The following is a 19959-nucleotide window of genomic DNA, read 5'->3' as shown; positions in this document are numbered from 1 at the left end:
GGATAAGGTGGAATGATTTGGGGATGCTTTGTTTAGCAAAAGAAGGCAGGCAGATTCTCTGGTGACTGTGAAGCTGGGGAGGTCCTAGCCAGACGAGGACTTCAGATCATTCTCCCCCCAGTCCTTCAACCTTCCCCTGAACTGCTCAGTAAGATGGTCTTGAGCTATTTCATGCTATTTCAAGTACAATAAAAACTTTCTTAATCTGCGTTCACTCGCCCACTTCTCTGCAAAACTGACTGGTGAGTGCTGCAGGGTGCTGAATGCTCAAGTCTTTCTCTAGATCCCTCAATCACTTCTGCTCCTTGTTAATTATAATTATATAAATTATACATAAGCCAAAGAGACACACATTTCTATTGCTTTGCTTTTCTTGGTATGAACATGTATTATTACTTTTATTAAAAATTGTAATTTATTTTTGGCTTTTTTTTTTTTGGCTGTACCACGTGGCATGTGGGATCTGTTCCCTGACCAGGGATCAAACCCATGTCCCCCCTGCATGGAGACCATGGACTCTTAACCACTGGACCACCAGGGAAGTCCCAGTTTTGGTTGTATATTTGACTTACAATGTTGCATTTGTTCCAGGTGTATTTAGTGTTCAGGTGTTTCAGTGATTTAGTTATCTATCTCCCAATCTATATTCTTTTTCAGATTCTTTGTTATTATAAGATATTGAATATAGTTCCCTGTGCTATACAGTTGGTCCTTGTTTATCTGTTTTATATGTAGTAGTGTGTATCTGTTAATTGCAAACTCCTCATTTATCCCTCCCCCACCAACAATTAATTTCAAAACTTTTATTTTTTTGGCTGCAGCCATGTGGCATGCGGGATTCCTTAGTTCCCTGACCTAGGGATTGAAGCCATGCCCCCTGCAGTAGAAGCAGTGTCCTAACCACTGGACTGCCAGGGAAGTTCCCTACTATCTTTTAAGGCTCACCAGTTCATCTGTATTTGTCTTTTCTCGTATCTCCTGATCGCACAGGTACTAGATTCTCTTTGCATGCCATTGGGTTACCTGGTTCCCAGCTTCTTCCATTTATGATATGATAGCCAGTCTTCAATCTCTTGTCAATATGGAGTGGACTTGCAATCTTCATAATCTCTTCAGACAAGTTTCCTTCTGCTTCATGAGGATGGGGAAGAGTGTCTGGAAAGCCATGCACTAGGTTCAACTCACTAAGGAACCAATGCCAGAAGAACAACTTTTAAAATTTCTTTATTTATAGACATTTCAGAACCACTGAAATCAATGACAAATTTTTTTTAGACACAACATAACCATGTTTATCTTGAGGTACACATTGGGCCCATAGATAATGCTCTGGAAACAGTGCAACTGTTAACTGGTAGTTAACCCCAGGTTCCAAGCCAAGAAACTGTAAAGATGGTTACAAAATTCTTCGAAAAGAATAAACCATTTCCATTTAAGTCAAGGAAAACGCCCACATTTTTGATGGAGTTCAATTTTTAGGCTTAGCTTAAACAGTATTTTAAAGGGAACTTCATATGAGAATGGGAGAAGATGTTTATAGTTAAGAAATGATCTGAGCCTTACAACATGAGGTTGGAAACAAGAAATTCATAATCCGATAAGTTCATTACAAAACTCATAGCCTTAAAATTAAGAGCAGCAAAATTACAGAAGATATTTGTACAGTTTTACCGCAAATCACGTTTACCCTTTGTTTCTGGCTTTCACAAGGAGACAAATGTTCAAACACCAAGTTCTGAAGACTAAAGGACGTGACTGGCTAAGAAGTAGCCATCAGCATTCCACAAGATCCACAACCCCACCCTGTAAAAGTCCTACTTTCCATTATTTGCCCTCTGGCCATTGTATTTTTCTTGCCCCAGCAGTTTGGTGCCATTATGAGAAAAATAGTGGGAATTGGTATAATGGTGGTAAGTTTCTGAAAGTCTTGTGTGTCCAACAATAGATTTCACTTTTGTGGTGGACTGAAGTTGAAATTTCTTTGAACAGTTCGCTAGGGTCTTTGGAGAACTGTCTGCTTTACCAGTTTGTTATTCAAAACGTTAATCTCACACTCTTTAGGCATGATGAGTAGTGACTTGTGTGTGACACGGAGTGTTGGTTAAATGATGGACCCTCTATTCACCCACACCCACTCCCTGAACTGCTCGAGGAGTCGTGTGGACAACATGCAGTTGGTTCTGGAATGTCACCAGACAGTGTTCACCCATGTGTCTGAAAACAGTTGGAATGGACAGTCATAATATTTCCCCATAAGATTGTTTTATTTCTACATGAGACAAGAATAAACACTGCAATTTAGTCGAATGGGCAGCTCGCTGCAACTTCATAAACTTGAACGGCATATGTGGGTTGAAAGGGTCTCAACGTAAATTTCACAGTTCATAAAGTTGAGCGGCTCAACTTAAAAGAGAGAGAATATGCAGGCGTTTACGAGATGCTGAGAGGGAACTGACCTGTGAGTGCTTGAGTTCGCCCTCCCTGTGTGAGTCAGGCCCACATTTTACATTTTCGCTGCTCGGTTTGATTTATTGCTGAGTTTCCTTTCTGATGGGGGTCGTGATGATTTTGGCCATGAATTTAAGGAGGACCCCAAATAAGAGTCCTGTTTGGACACTTTCTCCCAGGCCGTGGAGTCAGTGCACAGACTGTGAGGCATCTGCCAGAGATGTCCTGTCCTGACTTGGTTGGTTAGAAACGATTCTGGGTGTGAGGGTCTCTCTACACCACTTTTCAATGCAAAATCGCAGCTCAAGAAGGGGAAGGGCTGTCTCCTTCCTACCCCTGTTCTGCATTTCTTGTCATGATTCTCTGTGGCTATGCAAGCCTTGTCTAGTCAGGGTGCCATGTGGCTTCAGACATGCCAGAAGATACTTATTAGCAATTAAAACAAAATTTCAGTCAGTAAAAAAGAACACTAGCCAGTGGGGCTCTGAGATGTTTTGTGTCTCCAACGCTTTCCAAGTTTTGATGATCTTGTAGTGTTTCTTTGATACTCCTTTCCTAGAAGCTGCCATTTTTCCCATCTGTGGCTTTTTGAAAGACAGAGCACACTTAACTGTCCCTATATCCAGCTGCTCGGAAGATTTCACGTTTCTCTTACACAGACTCAGTCTCAACAACTGTGGTTTTAAATATAAACATTATGAATTCCAAGAGGGCAGGAACTGTCCTTGATAGCAACCTGTCAAGTCATCCTAGCATGGTGCCCAGCACACAAATGATGCTCAGTGAATTGTGAGTGTGTGACTAAAAGGCCATGTCGTCCCTGCCCTCAAGGAGTCTCTACGTTGCCATCAATATAAACGCAACATACATAAGCCAAGACAAAAAAAAAAAAGCAGAAGGAACTTTTTTTTTTTTCCAAAGGAAAAAAAAAGATAAAAAGAATCAGTTGTTCATGTGGGGCGACCTTCATAGTAAACTCAAACCTACTTATTCCTCCCTCCTGAATTGAGAACGGTGTCTGGGCGTAAGGATTCACGAATGGGTTCAGCAAGATTTTGTCAGAGAAAACTTGCAACTATTCAACAGCCTCCTGTTTTTAAAGAAAGGTTCTGAGAGGTTAACTTTACCTAAGGGGTTGCCCCTGGCACTGAAGGATGGTTTCCCAACAGGAAAAGTCTAAGTGCAGTACTGGAAGCTTCTATACAGACTTGTCAGTTACTTATGAAGAGGTGACCCAGCCTGACAAGTTTTACAGGGTATTCTTTTTATGGGGTACTTTTAACCTAGAGTATTTGCATTTTGAGAGACATATGAAGGGAAAGAGGCTTTATTTAAAAAAAAGATTTAAGATGGAAAATGAGACAATGTATCAATTCACCTCAGTTCTAAACAATGAGATGGATTAAAAATATCTTTCATGGCAGGAAATGAAGCCATATTGAACAGGTCTGCAAAACTAGAACTGGTGGGTTTTGTCTTTCCACTGGTGGACTCATTTTGATGAGCAGGAAGAGCAGATAATAACATACAAGCCAATCCTGACACCTGGGTGGCTGTCTGTCCCATCTGGAATGTGGGGACAGACTTCAGGAAGGCAGGGCTGAGGATGATAACCTGTTCAGAGATGGAAAATGTTTCTAAGATTCATATGCCTTCAAAAAGTCAACAATTATATTGATGCCATCGTATTTTGGAATAGTTAATCATGTTTGGCAAAAACTGTCAGACTGGGTTCTAGAACTGTTGGAATGAAAGTATGGTAAATCATGTATTTTCTCTGGACGAGAGGAAAGAAGAGGTTTCCGAACTAGACAAGTACTCTTATTGATGCTCTAAAAAATGATGCAACAGACGTAGCACAGATCAAAGCAGAGGGTGGTGTGTCTGACTTCGGAGCGCTCCTAAAGCACAAAGCATGTTGAACATGAGACATGGCTCTGAAAACTGCTCTCCAGACCCCAAATAACCAGATACCGGGAGAAGAACACCCTCAAACCCGAGAATTATCACTCAACAGAAATGATCAGTTCCCCAGACATGAATGGGCACAGGAGTATTCTATGCAAAACCCAGCCTGTAACAGGTTTAAAATTCAACTTAATTCTTCAGTACAGACTCTCTACTGGTTTGTTCCAAGTTTTCCATGCTGGAGCCTGATAAGACCGAGCTTCGAGGGACAGGATTCTGAGAATCTTTGACATCATTCTGTCCACTCTTCCTAAGAGTCGACTTAATCAATGGCCCCAAACTTTCAGTGGATATTTGAAAGTGAACAGATGTTACCTAAAAGATCAGACTCATAGGGATGTTGAAAACATACATTTGTATCATGTCTAGATAAATATACATACACATATAGAGTCTGGGTATTTTTTCTCTGCTCAATAAAATTAGCAGCTACAGATAAATTGTTGTGGTCATGATTTATTATTTCTAAGGACGTCTTATATCCTCTACCAGCACAAGACTTGATAAAATGCCTTTTGATGAAAAGATCCCATCAAGCACATAACACTGCATTGTCATTTCATATTACTAACATTTTCAGGCACAAGAGGAAAACAATTAGCACTGAGCAGTCCAAATAACAGAGCACAGACTAGAGTTAATTGTCTGAAGTTGATTCTCCCAGAGGAGGGAATTGTTCAAGTGTGTGTGTGTGTGTGTGTGTGTGTGTTTAAGATTTCTTGTGTTTCTCAGCTTTGGCTATTTTGTAAATAAATATCAGACCTTCTTGCATAAACCTACTTGGGTAAGAAGTATTTCTCTGAACATGCCTTTTGTCTTTTAGCAGCTGTTGAGTGTTGAGTGACGTACAAGGCACACCTCTAAGTGTTCTGTACAGCATTTTTATTGATGTACAAAATAGCCTGTTCACCATTCAAAAATCATAATCTGCATAGTAAGAGTTCTCTCTTATCCCTATTTACAGCGAAGGTTTTTAGTGCAAAAAAAAAAAAGAAAGAAAGAAATCCATGAAACCGTGTCCCAGCCAGTCCCATCTAGCACAACGGGGTTATCAGTTTTGCTCCATGCCAGCTGGGCTTATTTGGCTATATTTTGGGTCTCCAGCCATTAATGAACTGCAGAATTTTCTTCACCTGCAGTTTGCTCAGTTTGAAATCCTCCGAGAGGATTTCTTCTGTGAGCTGAACGAGCAGATTGCCATCGATCTTCTCGGTCACGAAGAACACGATGACGTCCTCCGACAGCCCGATGAACCGCAGGGACTTGGACACCTCTTCGACCGAGAGTCCCGACAGGTCGGCGGGCGGCTGCCACGGGGACCCGTCGCCGCAGGAGCGGGGGGCCAGCTGCAGGTGGATTGGCGACGAGAAGGGGTAGGGCGTGGAGAGGAGGTCCTGCGCGCCCTTCTGGATGAAGTACGCGTCCTCGGACAGGTCCGGCGACCCGGACTTGGGGGCTTCCTCAGCACCGTCGATTTGCAGGGGCAGAGGCGGGGTGTCCGGGGCCGCTTTCTCTTCCAGCGGCCTCGGGGCCCGGGGGGGCAAGGCGGGGCAGGAGCTGCTCTGCTTGGCCGGCCCGCCTGCCAGGCTCCTGTCACCCGAGCGCTCCAGGCAGTAGCTGGCCGACTTGGGACAGCCCGCGGGCTCCGCGGGGCCCGGAACAGGCGGGCTGGTGGCCAGCTCGCGGCCGTCCAGCTCGAAGGCGGCCGGGCAGTTTCTCTTGGGCGTGCCTGGCGTCTTCTGTCGGGGGTAACTGTAGCTGCGGCTCGGATCCAGCAGGAAGTCGCTCCTGGTGTGGGTCTCCGACGCTCCCGAGTAATGGTTTGGCCACGAGAGCCTGGAGGACAGAGCTTCAGAAGGGGGGCTGCCGCACGGGGACTTGGGGTCCCCGGAATCTGCCTTCACTCGGTTACACGGGTAGCAGGACACGGGAGCGCTCTCGGGGGGGCTCGTCTCACTTTTAGTGACGCTGCTTAAAAGCCAAACACACAGAGAGAGGGGTGAGTGAGAAAGTGATAGTGAACATCCAGCCTAGCTTTAGCCTATCGATGTCAGTTTTGAGTAGAAAAATGCTAGGAAGCAAATATTTCTTATCATGAATTCAAAAAAGTATCTACTTAACCTCACTTTTTTTTTTTTAATTTAAAGAATCTTTAAAGTACTAAAATACATCAGTAACTATGGATATGAAGATACTGATTTAATAAGCTACAGCAGAGATGGCAAATAGATTTTTAACCACAAGAAAATCATTTGTTAGTGAGTGCCTGGATCTTCGTGAAGAGAAAAATCTTTAGTCCTGTTCGGGCTTATCACCAATAGGGTCTGATTAGTGACGTCTGCAGTGGGCAAGGGGGGCGTGAGGGAACAGATAGTGGGTGTCTCGTGCTACAGTGGCGGGACTACATCACCACCACCGATGACCTATCCATCCAAGAGGGTGTGAGGCTGGAAGAAACGTTTCAAATACAGTGCTTACACGAGCCTTGATTTCTGCACAGTTAACACCAGCATAAAGATTTAAGTGTCCAGCGAACAAAAAACACCTGCCAAGGAGAGCTACTGTAACCCATCAGGAGCATGTGTGATCCCCTGCAGCTCTGGGGCCCTATCTTCAGAACAACCATGAAACCCGAGTGCGCTCAGACTGGGTGACCGAGGTGGGGTGGGGTGGACAGTGGGTGGAACCGAGTCCGCCTCTTTGGGAGAAGAGAAGAGGCACATTCACGGCTGACCTCGCGCTTTCACAGCCTGACCAAGAGAAGCAGGTAGACCTAAGTTTGTTTCTCTAGACATAAGAAACAGTTGACAGTTACATAGAGAGAGATATAATGTAATATAATGAAAGATTTCTAAAAAAAAAAAAAAGTTCTCAGCCTGTGCCAACCATGGAATGAGCCACACTGCAGAAGCATTTGCTCAGGGCACCAGGAGGATGGAAATGGAAGACGGTCTGCCAGTGATGGTCAGGAAGGGACCCCGGCTCTGGGTGGAAATTCAGAGTGGAGGCAGAACCCCTGTGACTCCCCGTCTCCCTGGAAGTTGCTGTCTGCTCGGCTGAAGTCAGAATGGAGGGCAGCATTGGCTAGGCTTTATCACCGAACCCCGCACAGACTCTACAGTCTGCTTATGCCACTGGCTCTTCCATCCTAGCTCAGAACCAACAGGGTCTATGCTCGTCCAGTAAAAATAAAAAGAGAAAAAGCTGCCTTTCCTGTCACCGCGAAGAGGGGCCGGCTCCCTGACACTGTCTGCAAGGACCGGGGGCCTTGGCTGCTGAGGGCACCGTGGGGGAAGTGGGCGCTGGCATAGGACTTACATGTCGTGCAGCCCTGAAGAATAGTAGGACAAGGTGGGGCTGGGCGAGCGAGTCTGCGGCCGCGCCGGCTTGGCTGTGCGAGGAGGGACCGAGGGGCTGGTGGACTGAGGCTTTGCGCTGCGGGGCGGGACCGGCGGCGCGTTCAGGAGCCGGCACTCTTCCCGGACCTGGCGCAGAAGAGAACACGCGGGGTTAGCGACACGCGACCCGGAGGGGCCCGAGGCTGCTCTGACGCGACACCAGCTGCGATGGACGGAGGGGAGGGGTGACCTGAGCCGACAGGGGGCTGCTAGACGTGGATTGATTTTGCAAGAAACCAGTTTGGCAAATGCTGCTGAAACGTGGCAAGTAGAGGGGAAGGACAGCCCAGGGAGGGCGCAGGTGATCCATGGCGACGCAGAAAAGAGGAGCAGGAAGAAAGTAAGGGTGTAAGAGATCTTACTAGAGGATGCCATTCTCCCAGGCAGTGGTGTTTCTTCACTGTTCAAGCTGAATTCGACTTGATCCAAACCTTAGGGGCAGAGCGAACCTTGTCTAGTGCAAAAGCTCCTCCAGGGCTTCTCACGGGTAAAGGTGCACCTCAATCCCCTGGGGATCTTGTTTCTTGCAGATTCAGTAACCAAGGGTGGGGCCTGAGACTCTGCATTTTTCTAACAAGCTCCCGGGTGATGCGGACCGGGCTGGACCACAGACCGTACATACTCTGAGAAACAGGGCGGCAGATGGTGGAATGAGGCAGCTCTCCAAATCCCCAAAATAGTACTGTGTATAAGAGCTGCCTCTGCCTCTCTCACTCTCCCTTCATCTTCCCACCAGAGAGGAGGCAGGTGACCCGTGCCAGCAACAGCCTGCCTTCACCCCAGCTTGTTGGCGATTCACAGCCGGCATTCAGAACATGGTTCTTTATAATGAAGATATTTTACGTACTTCTCTGTGTCAGACAGCAGGGGGCAGTTTATACCTGGTTCAGCTACTCTACCCTTAACTTCATAGATAAAAACTGAGCCGATTCTGGCTCAAAAAAAAAAAAAAAAAGGAAAGAAAAAGGCTTTGCCTGCTTTTAGGCTGTGTTTCCACCTTTTTTCCCCACCTTTTCCTTGACTCCTCCATCTCAGGGGCCCTGGGGTAATGAAGACAATGAAATAACAGCTCCCATTAGCTTTTGGTTTGGAGTTTGCTTAAGACCAAATGAGACGGGCTCCTGTTACATCACGTTGGCTACCACCTACGCTGCACGCGGCCTCGAACTGGCTTCCAAGGCCTGATTCACTTGCAGTAGAAATCCAGCCATTAAGAACAGTTATGTGACCCCGGGTGACCCGGCAAATCTCAACTCTAAGCAAAATGGAAGCCATTAAAAGTCTCATCCATTGGCATTTCTCCCTGGGCCTGCTCCCACCCAGAGGACCCACCAGATACAAGTTTTCATCTCAGCAGCTCTTAGGCTGAAACAAAATATTCAGAGCAGTGGATTTTCTTCAACAGCTGCAGGCTTTCCCCTTTTGAGCTTTTCTTAAGAAGGTGGTAGTGGAGGAAATGAGGTTTGCATAAGGAAGAGAGAGGCTTGTAAGCTGGCCCAGGGGGGCTCTTGCCCCACTTTGGGGTCTTCTGCAGAAGCTGAGAACCAACCAGGAGAGTGAAAAGCTCTGGTTGGGGTGCTCCCCTCCCTGAGTTTTGGAAGCATGGGCTGATTACAAAATAAGTAAAATAGTGTTTCCACCTTGCTGCTGCCGCTAAGTCGCTTCAGTCGTGCCCGACCCTGTGTGACCCCATAGATGGCAGCCCACCAGGCTCTGCCGTCCCTGGGATTCTCTAGGCAAGAACACTGGAGTGGGTTGCCATTTCCTTCTCCAGTGCATGAAAGTGAAAAGTGAAAGTGAAGTCGCTCAGTCGTGTCTGACTCTTAGTGACCCCATGGACTGCAGCCTACTAGGCTCCTCCACCCATAGGATCTTCCAGGCAAGAGTACTGGAGTGGGGTGCCATTGCCTTCTCCGTTCCGTCTTGATAGCAAACTGTAAAGTAGCCAACTGTGTCTCTTTTCTTTCTTAAGGAATGTCTTTAGAGTCTAGGGTGGATGGGTGTAACGTCTATAGATGTGCCTGGTTCTGTTTATGCTAGAGTGATAAGAATCAAGGAAAACGTGAGAGGATAAGGAGTCTGTTAATTTTTTTGATTTTAAAAATAGTCACGTTTCAATATGGAATTAGAGAGAAGTATAAGGGTTAAGGCTGAATCTGATTTAAAAATTTCTAAATTTTGGAATTCGTTGTTAAATACACTTAATTAGGGATCGTTGACTTAGATGTCAATGATGATATGCTAAGATGTCAATTACAATTGCATTTTAAAAATGTATTTATTTTTAAGGTAAGGGTATGACTTTACAATATTGTGTTGGTTTCTGCCATAGGATCATTGGCTGATCCAGGTCTAGGAACACAGAGAAGCAGCCACGTGCAGTTGAATTTGACCTCTGGGAAGCCCTCTCTTCTCATAAGGTTCCTGACAGCTGCTTCTGCCTCCTCCTTCCCTAACTGGGCAGTCAGTCCTTAGAGCTTCCCCACAGGTTGGGGGTACAGAGAATACTATTAATAAAAAGTTATTTGTAGGTGACAGGGCCTGGTAAGGTGAACTTGGCTGACCGAGAGCCTTTCCAGCTGAACTCCAAACAGCACCTGAAATACGGAAAGCTCCTGAGATGGCCACATGACTCCTGAAAGGAATTCAAGAACAAAGGTGTGAGTGTGTGTGAGAGTGAGAGAGCTTCTTACCCTTGGGATCTGATCAGTGAGGAGATACTAACATGAAGCCAGAAAAAAAAAGAGTTCTTCCCTTGTGATGAGAAGGCAGTGTTGTTAAGTCACTTCAGTCGTGTCTGACTCTTTGTGACCCTGTGGACTACAGCTTGCCAGGCTCCTCTGTCCATGGGATTCTCCAGGCAGGAATACCGGAGTGGGTTGAGAAGGCAGTTTGGGTGTAATCACGTGACTTCAAGAACTAGGCTTATCTGAAACCCATTTCGGAGACAAAGGTAGTTAAAACAAAACCTGACTTCAAAGGGACCCCGTCCTGGATGAGAACTGAGCTGTAATGCGGTGGAGGCATAGATTAGTGCTTCACCCAGCAGGTGTGGGAGGGCAGCCCGTCGGGGGGTGAGCCCCGCTTACAGCTCTGCAGACAAATGCATCTCCACGGGTTACTCTCAACTTGTGGCTGCAGATGTGGGTGCTCGAGGGAAGTTGTACAGCAGTGTATTTTATGGGAAAAATTATATATGCGTTGGGGTTCCGAGGTTACGTATCACAGGGTTTATGGTGCCATCTTACTTCCTAACTCTTACATCCTTTCAACAGAAATCATTCTACTTTCCTTTGGATTTAATTCATCATGGGACATTTGTATCCAAGGGAAACGTAGCTGTGGCTTGAAATGTATTTCATCTGACAATAAAAGGTAATTTACAAGACCGGATGGCCAATCACCCTATTTCCAGTTTTCCCTCATATTCCGTTTCATGTTGAAGTGCTACATTTTCAGCACATTCCTTCTAAAAGTCTCAGCATGTGGCTTTCATCATGTTACTTCCCATCTCCAGGGGCCCCTCTGACTATTGGACAAAGTCCAGCTTCTCCTGCCTCCCATGGAGGCCTGCAGCAGTCTTTCTAGTGATTTCTTCCCATCTGGTGCCATCTTTCTAGTATTTCCCCTGCTCTCCTCTGTATGAACACACAGGTCCCTCCAGTGGGGCAGGTTCAGTGTCATCTAAACTTATTCCTTGTACTTTCCTGTCTGTCTGTGCTTTAGTTCCAACTCCCCCCCCCCCCCCCGACCCCCATCACTGCCTAAGGCCCAGCCTAAGCGTTACAGGTGCGGTTTGGGACCGTCACACACAGCCATCAGCACTCGTCACTGCGTCTGAACTCTGCACAGATGCCGTCTGTATTTACTCACTCTCCATGTATGCTCAAGGAGCCTGAAAGTGGACATGCTGGGGCCATCGGCATTGTTCTTACTGCTCTGTGGGTGGCAGAGTTTGGGGACTTGACACCCCTGGCCCAATGTGTCACCTAGAATGGCAGGCAGAGGTTACTGGATGTCACCAAACTCAAAGCACTTTTATTTTTATATGGATACCATAAGAATGTCTTTAATATTTTTATGTGGAAACTGCTATTGATAAGTCATCTGGGCTACATGTTAATTTGTGTGTGTGTGTGTGTGTCTTCATATTGGTATCAATTTAGGGGAAAAAAAGGCGTGTAGCAGACCTGGGCTAGGTGACCACCATCAACTCCGCCACCGCTAACCTGGGCGTGGTATCAGTGAAAATGACAGTTCTTTCTGAACTGGGAAATGCTGTGGCTTCATTAGGGAAGGGTGGGGAGGAGGGGAGAGGTATTTGGATGACCAAGAATAAGCTCTCTAACGCTGGTGCTAAGCGAGGAGATGGCATTGTGTCTGAGGCAGGTATTATTATTACCTATCATAGATTATGGGTGACTTTTGCCTACTGGTGGGTGATCTCTGGTGATGAGCAGCTTGAGTGTTTACAGCCAAGCTCCTGGCACCTGGTTATGATGGGGGTCAATCCACAGTATGAATTCAGGGCGAGCAAACTCCCACCCCGTACCCAGAGCCTGGCTTTACCAGCACTTCTCTGGTCTAAAGCCTTTCTTTCCAGCAGTCTCCCCCGTGCCCAGCATAATTGTCTCATCCTTGCCCCTTTACAAGTCTTGTCCCTTTTCTACAGCAATGTTCAATGATCCCATCTTATCAGAGATAAGATACACTGCCCTGAAGTAAGACACTTCTCCCCAGGGTTCAAGGTGCAGACTGCCAACCCAGGGCTAATCAGCAGATTTATTGAGAGGATGAATAGTGAGCTCCACCCTTTCTAGAACCGTCACTTCTCTCTAGTCTATGAAGCATATGTTCAGCGAGGCATAGGCAAAGTGACTCTCTAACACAGAGAGTTCCCTAGTGGGATTTGAAGGAGGCTGTGGAAGGTGCCCGTCCTGGGACTAACAGCCAGACCACAGGGACCATCTACTCCCACTGCCCCTAAAAGTCTGAAGAACATGCATCACTTCCCCTTTTCCTACAAACATGAATTCCATTTACGACTGACTTGTTCAGTTCCGTGCTGGGTGCCCATACAGGTTCACTGAGCTGCTGTGGAGTAGGGCTGACGAGAACGAGGAGCCCCTGCAATTAGCTGGGAGGGGGGTGATGGAGGCCAGTGCATGACAGATAGAAACAGGCTCCGTAATAGCAGAAGGTGGAACGCAGATCAGTGGGAGGATCATGGATGATTCAAGAGGCAGAGGGAGGACAAACTCAGGCAATTATGCTGAGGAAGTCTGGAGGCGGAAGGAGTTGTGAGTGTACGAGAGGCATGAAAACACCCCCGGAAAGATGAATTGGTCTGGGGGCTTAGAAGGCGAGACAAATCCTGGTGCTACTGATTCAGACAGACACTTAGAAAGAAGAACGGGCATTGGGAGAAACCAAGGAGTTCAGGGTTGAAAAGAGTTTGAGCTCAGTGTTCTATTGATAGAACCTGAAGACGTGAAGAGGGCTGAACCCCTAAGAGGCGGCAGAGGAGGAGACCAAGGCGGAGAAACACAGGGGCCTGCACCTCACTGTTCACGGCAGGGAACAGGCCCTGATGGTGTCACAGAAGCGAATGGTGGGGAGGATAGCTCAGGACAGGGATGCGGTGACGACAGGGACGGCAAGAAGTCCAGGCAGGTTGGGAAGATGTGTGACAATTAGCAGGTCACTGAGGATCTTAGCACATGAAGCTTCAGTTGAGTGAGGAGACCAGAAGCAGATTCCAGGGGAGTCAGAGCTGGAACAGGAGGCCAGGGAGAAGTTAGTGAGGACACACCATTCCTTACAAGAAGGAAGGGGGAGGAGCTATTAGAAGTGGATACTGGACTGAAGGAGGTGTGGCTTTTTTCTTGGAAGAAACTTGAAAACGTGCATGAGTAGGTACATGTACGCACGTGACCTGAAATCAAGTGTACACTGACTCCAGGGACAGAGAGAACACACTTCCCCACAGTTTTCTGCTTTCCCCAGGCCAGTACCGGCCACGTAAAACCAGAAAAATAATGGCAGCTGATTATCTAAGAGCTTCCCAGGTGGCGCTAGTGGTAAAGAACCTGCCTGCCAGTGCAGGTAAGAGATGCAGGTTTGATTGCTGGGTCAGGAAGATCCCTGGAAGAGGGTACAGCAATGCACTCCAATCTTCTTGCCTGGAGAATCCCATGACAAAGGAGCCTGGCGGGCTGTGGTACACAGGGTCGCAAAGAGTTGGACACGGTCGAAGCAACTTAGCACACGTGCAGAGCAAAGACGGACACACCCAGTAGAATAAGTGACTTCGGAAAGCTTTGTTTAGCTATGTGAAGGGTGGTTGACAAGGTCAAAACCCAGTTCCAACCTGTGGTCAGAATCGCATGCGTCACAGAGTGGGACTATTTATTTTCAGAATACTCTTCCAGAAAGTGTAACTTGGTTCCCTGACTCCTGGAATAGGCATTTAAAGGATCCTTTCTCCTCCTCTTCCCTGGACTTCCCTGGTGGCTCAGATGGTAAAGTGACTGTCTACAATGTGAGAGACCTGGGTTCGATCCTGGGTAGGGAAGATTCCCTGGAGAAGGAAATGGCAACCGACTCCAGTACTCTTGCCTTGAAAATGCCATGGACGGAGGAGCTTGGGGCAGGCTACTATCCATGGGGTCGCAAAGAGTCGGGCACGACTGAGAGACTTCACTTTCTTTTCTCCTCCTCACTCCTCATAGCTGAAAGTCTTTTTAGCTGGTGGGGGGAACTGAGCCCCATCTGAAGGACCAATAATTTATGCAAAATGGAAAACAAGGTCTTCTTCCTAAATAGTCACATATTAAAGACAATGCATGAGAATGTGTTAAATACAAAGCTCGTTAGAGCATGGTTGGAAACAGGGGTAAATGTAAATGTTTGGCAGACAATTCAAACATTACATACAACTGGAGTATCTTATACACATGAACTACTTTCTTCTGTGACATTCTCTTTCTCTGACACTTCCTAGGGATTAACACAACACAACAAAAGACACACAGTGTGCCTACGAAGCTACTCAGCATAGGAATAGGGGCTTTTTAGTCTGATGATGCTTCTTGGAAAGTCTTAGCTTCTCAGAACTCTCTACTTGTCTTATGAAAGAAATGACACTTTCACACCCCATTCATTCACCAACTGGACCAATGAGACAGCTTAGGAAAATGGAATACTTACAACAACATGTTCCTTGCTGAACTTTTTCTGGGGGAAAAAAATTTTATAGCAGCGACTGTTGTTTAGTCGCGAAGTCATGTCCAACTCTGTAGCCTGCCAGGCTCCTCTGTCCATGGAATTCTTCAGGCAAGAATACTAGAGTGGGTTGCCACTTCCTTCTCCAGGGGATTTTCCCAACCCAGGGATCAATCCCGTGTCTCCTGCATTGGCAGGCGGATTCTTTACAACTGAGCCACCTGGGAAGCCCATAGCAGTAATTACTCAACTTTTAAATACAAGCAGTGGATCTGAAAGCAACTGTCATTAAGACTCCGTGAGTCCTTGTCCACAGTCTAAAGTCCGGCATCCCATGCCTGCGGATGAAAACCTTGGCGCTCCAAGACCACACTACTTGGTCACTAATGGGCTGCAGCCATCCTTAGGCAGACTCAGGATCACTGCTTTTATGCTGACAATAATTCAGAAAACAGACACGATAGGTGAGCTTGATCTGAAACTGGACTCCCCTTCACTGTGAGTTTTCTTCTCTTAAAAAGCTGACTTGGGGATCGTGTCAGTGTTCCGAAGAAAGGAGTTTTGTAACCAAGCTTCCCTGAACTTTGTAACTTTGCCTTGACCGTGTGCCCTCTGCCCCGTATTTTACGTTTCTTCCCACACTCCCTCTCCCAGATAACACAATCATTACAGCCTTAAGAAATCTGATTTATAAAGAGGCTTTTATACAAAGAGTTCACAACCCTGTCACATACCCATCAGGGGTATTCTCAGCCAAACAGAAATTCAAGTTTCAGAATGACAATGTGGCCATCAATGAACGGCTCTTAGATGGATTACGCAAGGGTAGATGTGATTTACAGTCGAAATCCTGATTCTCTGATGCGTGTGTTTCTTTTTCGCCATTGTGTATGTGGACGGTAAGGACCGAAGGCAGGCCTGGGTCTGCCATGGCTTCCAACCTCCAGGCTTGGGGCACAGGAGTCAAGGCTGAGGGCACAGGAGGCCGCTGCTGGGAAACGAGAAGGGCCCGCAGCTCTGAAAAGAATACTTGTTTAAATTCCAGGGTGCTTCCCTGGACTCTAAAGAAAGATGATGCCATTGGGCAGAGAATAAAGCCCTTTTCTGAGCAAGGAGTATAATGCATGACAGATACACTGAAATAGGATATAACCTTCCTATTAATGTGATTCTGTGCAAATGGTAAACCCAAGAGTGCAAATTTGAAACAAGGGCTAGCCCAGAGAATATTACAGTGACTTTATTAACATTCTAATCATTGAGACTTTCAGTAGACACAGGAGAAAACAATTTCTTGGCCAAGAAGGTTTCATTTAAAAACAAATAACCTACATAAAACCGAAGGCAATTAGTTTCAAAATTACTAGAACACAGTAATAATTCAGTCATTATTTCAATTAACAAATGGGAAACGCAGGTATGCCTTGCTTACCGAGTACTCCTTAAAGGTTGTAATTAAAATGAATTAAATGTCAGATGCCTTAGGAGACCTTGTTAATTAGTGGAATCCTGAGTGAATCCTTTCGTAGAGCAATTATTTTGAAAAGTAAATAGTCATTTCCAGATGAACCTGTTTAATATCTAAATTTGACTATGACTATGTCAGGTTTACTTAAGAAAAACTTCCCTTTAGTGCCTTCCTAAGTTTTTTTTAGCTTAATTTATATCACCTAACTTTTTTATTGGATTACAGATATACTGTATCTTTTATATACAGTAGTGTGTGTATGTTATTTCCAAGTTCCTACTTTATCCCTCCCCATTTGCCTTCTCTAATATTAATATTCAACAGGAGAAAGCCCAAAGACAAAATAAAAATTCAGAGTAAAATCAATTATTTTTTAAAAATTTATTTGGTTGAAGTATAGTTGATTTCCAATGTTGTGCTAATTTCTGCTGTGCCGAAAAGTGACTCAGTTACACACGTGTGTACATACTCTTTGCCATTATGGTTTATCACAGGATACTGCATATAATCCCCTGTGCCACACAGCAGAACTTGTTGTTTATTCTATATGTAATAGTTTGCATCTGCTAATCCAAACTTGTAATCCACTCCTCCCCTTCTCTCCCCCTTGGCAAGCACAAGCCTGTTCGCTGTGAGTCTGCTTCTATTCTGTAGATAAGTTCCTTTGTGTCAGAGTTTAGATTCCACATATAATGGTGTATGTGGTATTTGCTTTTCTCTTTCTGACTTAGTATGATCATATCTAGGTCCATCTATGCCGCTACAAATGGCATTCTTTCTTTCTTTTTTAATGACTGAGTAGAACTCCATTATAATATGTACCACATCTTCTTTATCCATTCATCTGATGATTGACACTTATATTGTTTCTGTGAGTTGGTCATTGTAGATTTTGCTGCTATGAACACTGGGGAGAATGCATCTTTTTCAATTATAGCTTGTCTGGATATATGCCCAGGAGTGGGACTGCTAGATCATACAATAACTATTTTTAATTTTTGAAGGAACCTCCATACTGTTCTCCATAGGGGGTGCACCAATTTACATTTCCACCTACAGTGTAGGAGGGTCCCCTTTTACCACACCCTCTCCAGCATTTGCGATTGGTCGATTTTTAAATGATGGTCATTTTGACTGGTGACACCTCATTGTAGTTTTGATTTGCATTTCTCTAATAATTAATGATATTGAGCATATTTTCATATGCCTGTTGGCCATCTATGTCTTCTTTGGAGAAATGTCTGCTTAGTTTTTCAGCCCATTTTTAAATTGGGTTATTTGCTTTCTGCTGATGAGTTATGAGCTGTTTGTATATTTAGAAAATTGAGCCCCTCTCAGTTGCGTCATTTGCAGTATTGTCTCCAAGTCTGTAGGTTATCTTTTCATCTTATGGTTTCTCTAATTGTACAAAAGCCTGTAAGTTGGATTAGGTTCCACTTGTTTATTTTTGCTTTTATTTCTATTGTCTTGGGAGACCGACCTGAGAAAACATGGATACGATTTATGTCAGAGAATGTTTTGTCTATGTTCTCTTCTTTTAGTTTTATGGTGCCATGTTTTATATTTAAGTCCTGAAGTCATCTTGAGTTTATTTTTGTGTAAGGATGTGCTCTAACTTCACTGATTTACACGTGGCTGTCAACTTTCTCAGCACAATTTGCTGAAGAGATTGTCTATTTCCCATTGTATGTTTTTGCCTCTTTTGTTGCAGACTGACAGTAGGTTTTGTGAATTTAATCTCCGGGCTCTCTATTCTGTTCCATTGATCCGTATGTCAGCTTTTGTGCCAGTACCATGCTGTTTTAATTACTGTAGCTTTGTACCGGGCTTCCCAGGTGGCTCAGGTAAAGAATTCGCCTGCCAATGCAAGAAACGTGGGTTTGATCTCTGGGTCGAGAAGATTGCCTGGAGAAGAAAATGGCAACCCACTTCAGTATTCTTTTCCTGGAAAATTCCATGGACAGAGGAGCCTGATGGGCTACAGTCCATGGAGTTGCAAAAGAGTTGGACACAATACAACTAAACAACAATAAGCTCTGCTGTATTGCCTTCAGCTATGTTCTTTTCCCTCAGGTGTGCTTTGGCAATTCTGGGCCTTCTGTGATTCCAATAGGATTATTTGTTCTAGTTTTGTGGAAAATGTCATGAATATTTCATAGGGATACTCATTACATGGGTAGATTGCTTTGGGTAGTATGGCCATTTTAGCAATATTAATTCTTTCAATCCAAGAGTATGGGAGTATCCTTCTATTTCTTTGAATCATCTTCAGTGTCCTTTATTAATGTTTTATAGTTATCAGCATATAGGTCTTTCACTTCCTTGGTCAGATTTACTGCTAAGTATTTTATTTTTTTGATGCAATTAAAAGGGATTTTTTTTTCCCCCCCACATTCCCTTTCTGATCATTAAGTGTAAAGAAACACAACAGATTTCTTAATATTCATCTTGTATACTGCTACCTGGCTGAATTCATGTATCAATCTAGTAGTTTTTGTGTGGAGTCTTTAGGGTTTTCTGTATATAGTATCATGTCATCTGCATATAATGATAATTTTACCTCTTCTTTTCCAACTTGGGTATCTTTTCTTTCTTTTTCCTGTTCGATTGCTGTAGCTAGGACTTCCAATACTGTCTTGAATACAGTTTGCATCCTTGTCTTATTCCAGAATTTAGTGGGAAGGCTTTTAGCTTTTCACAGTTGAGTATTATATTGGGTGTGGGATTGTGATAAATAACTTTTATCATATTGGAAAGTATCTTCCCTCTATACTCACTTTGGTTTAAGAGTTTTTATCGTGAATGGATGCTGAATTTTATTAAATGCTTTTTGTGCATCTATTGAGTCATTGTGTGGTTTTTGTCTTTTGTTATGTGGTATACAACACTGATTAATTTGCATATATTGAACCATCCTTGTGACCCTGGGATGAATCCAATTTGGTTGTGGTGTTATGATCTTTTTTGTTTTGCTTGGCTGTGCTCGGTCTTCATTGCAGTGCAGGAGGGTTTCCTGAGCTGTGCTGCAAGGGCTTGTGATGTATGATCTTTTCTTGTGTTGTGGATTCAGGGTTTGCTAATATTTTGTTGAGAATTTTTGCATATATATTCATCAAAGATAATGGCATGTAATTTTCTTTTCTGGTACTGTCTTTGTCTGGCTTTGGTATCAGGGTGATGGTGGCTTCATAGAATGTCGTTAGGAGTGTGCTTTCCATTTCAGTCTTCTGGGAGAGTTGAGAAGGATCAGCATAGGTTCTTCCCTGTATGTTTGGTAGGATTCACATGTGAAATCATCTGGTCCTGGATTTTTGTTTACAGGGAGATTTTAAATTACAGATGTCATTTCACTTCTAGTGACTGGTCTGTTCCAATTATGCATTTCTTTTTGATTCAGGGTTGGTGGGCTGCATGTTTCTAGAAACTTGTCCATTTCTTCTAGGTTGTTGAATT

At 44.7% G+C, this 19959-nt stretch overlaps 1 protein-coding gene across 2 annotated transcripts in view; it reads right to left on the bottom strand.

The window, feature by feature from the left end:
• Positions 1–1208: 1208 nt before the first annotated feature.
• Positions 1209–19959, bottom strand: part of GAREM1 (GRB2 associated regulator of MAPK1 subtype 1) — a 236747-nt gene continuing 217996 nt past the window's right edge. Inside the window, exons 5-6 of one of the 2 annotated variants that reach the window (XM_070778766.1) lie at positions 7735–7901; positions 1209–6387 (exon numbers count right to left, since the gene is read on the bottom strand). In XM_070778766.1, the coding sequence (XP_070634867.1) occupies positions 5502–6387; positions 7735–7901 (1053 nt within the window). In that variant the 3' untranslated portion in view covers positions 1209–5501. The remainder of the gene's footprint in view (positions 6388–7734; positions 7902–19959) is intronic. The other variant, XM_070778767.1, reaches the window with a different exon arrangement.

The sequence above is a fragment of the Bos indicus genome, chromosome 24, assembly GCF_029378745.1.
Source record: "Bos indicus isolate NIAB-ARS_2022 breed Sahiwal x Tharparkar chromosome 24, NIAB-ARS_B.indTharparkar_mat_pri_1.0, whole genome shotgun sequence".
Classification (NCBI taxonomy): domain Eukaryota; kingdom Metazoa; phylum Chordata; class Mammalia; order Artiodactyla; family Bovidae; genus Bos; species Bos indicus.
Note: the sequence above shows the minus strand (reverse complement) of the source record. Positions and strands in the feature narration are given on the sequence as shown.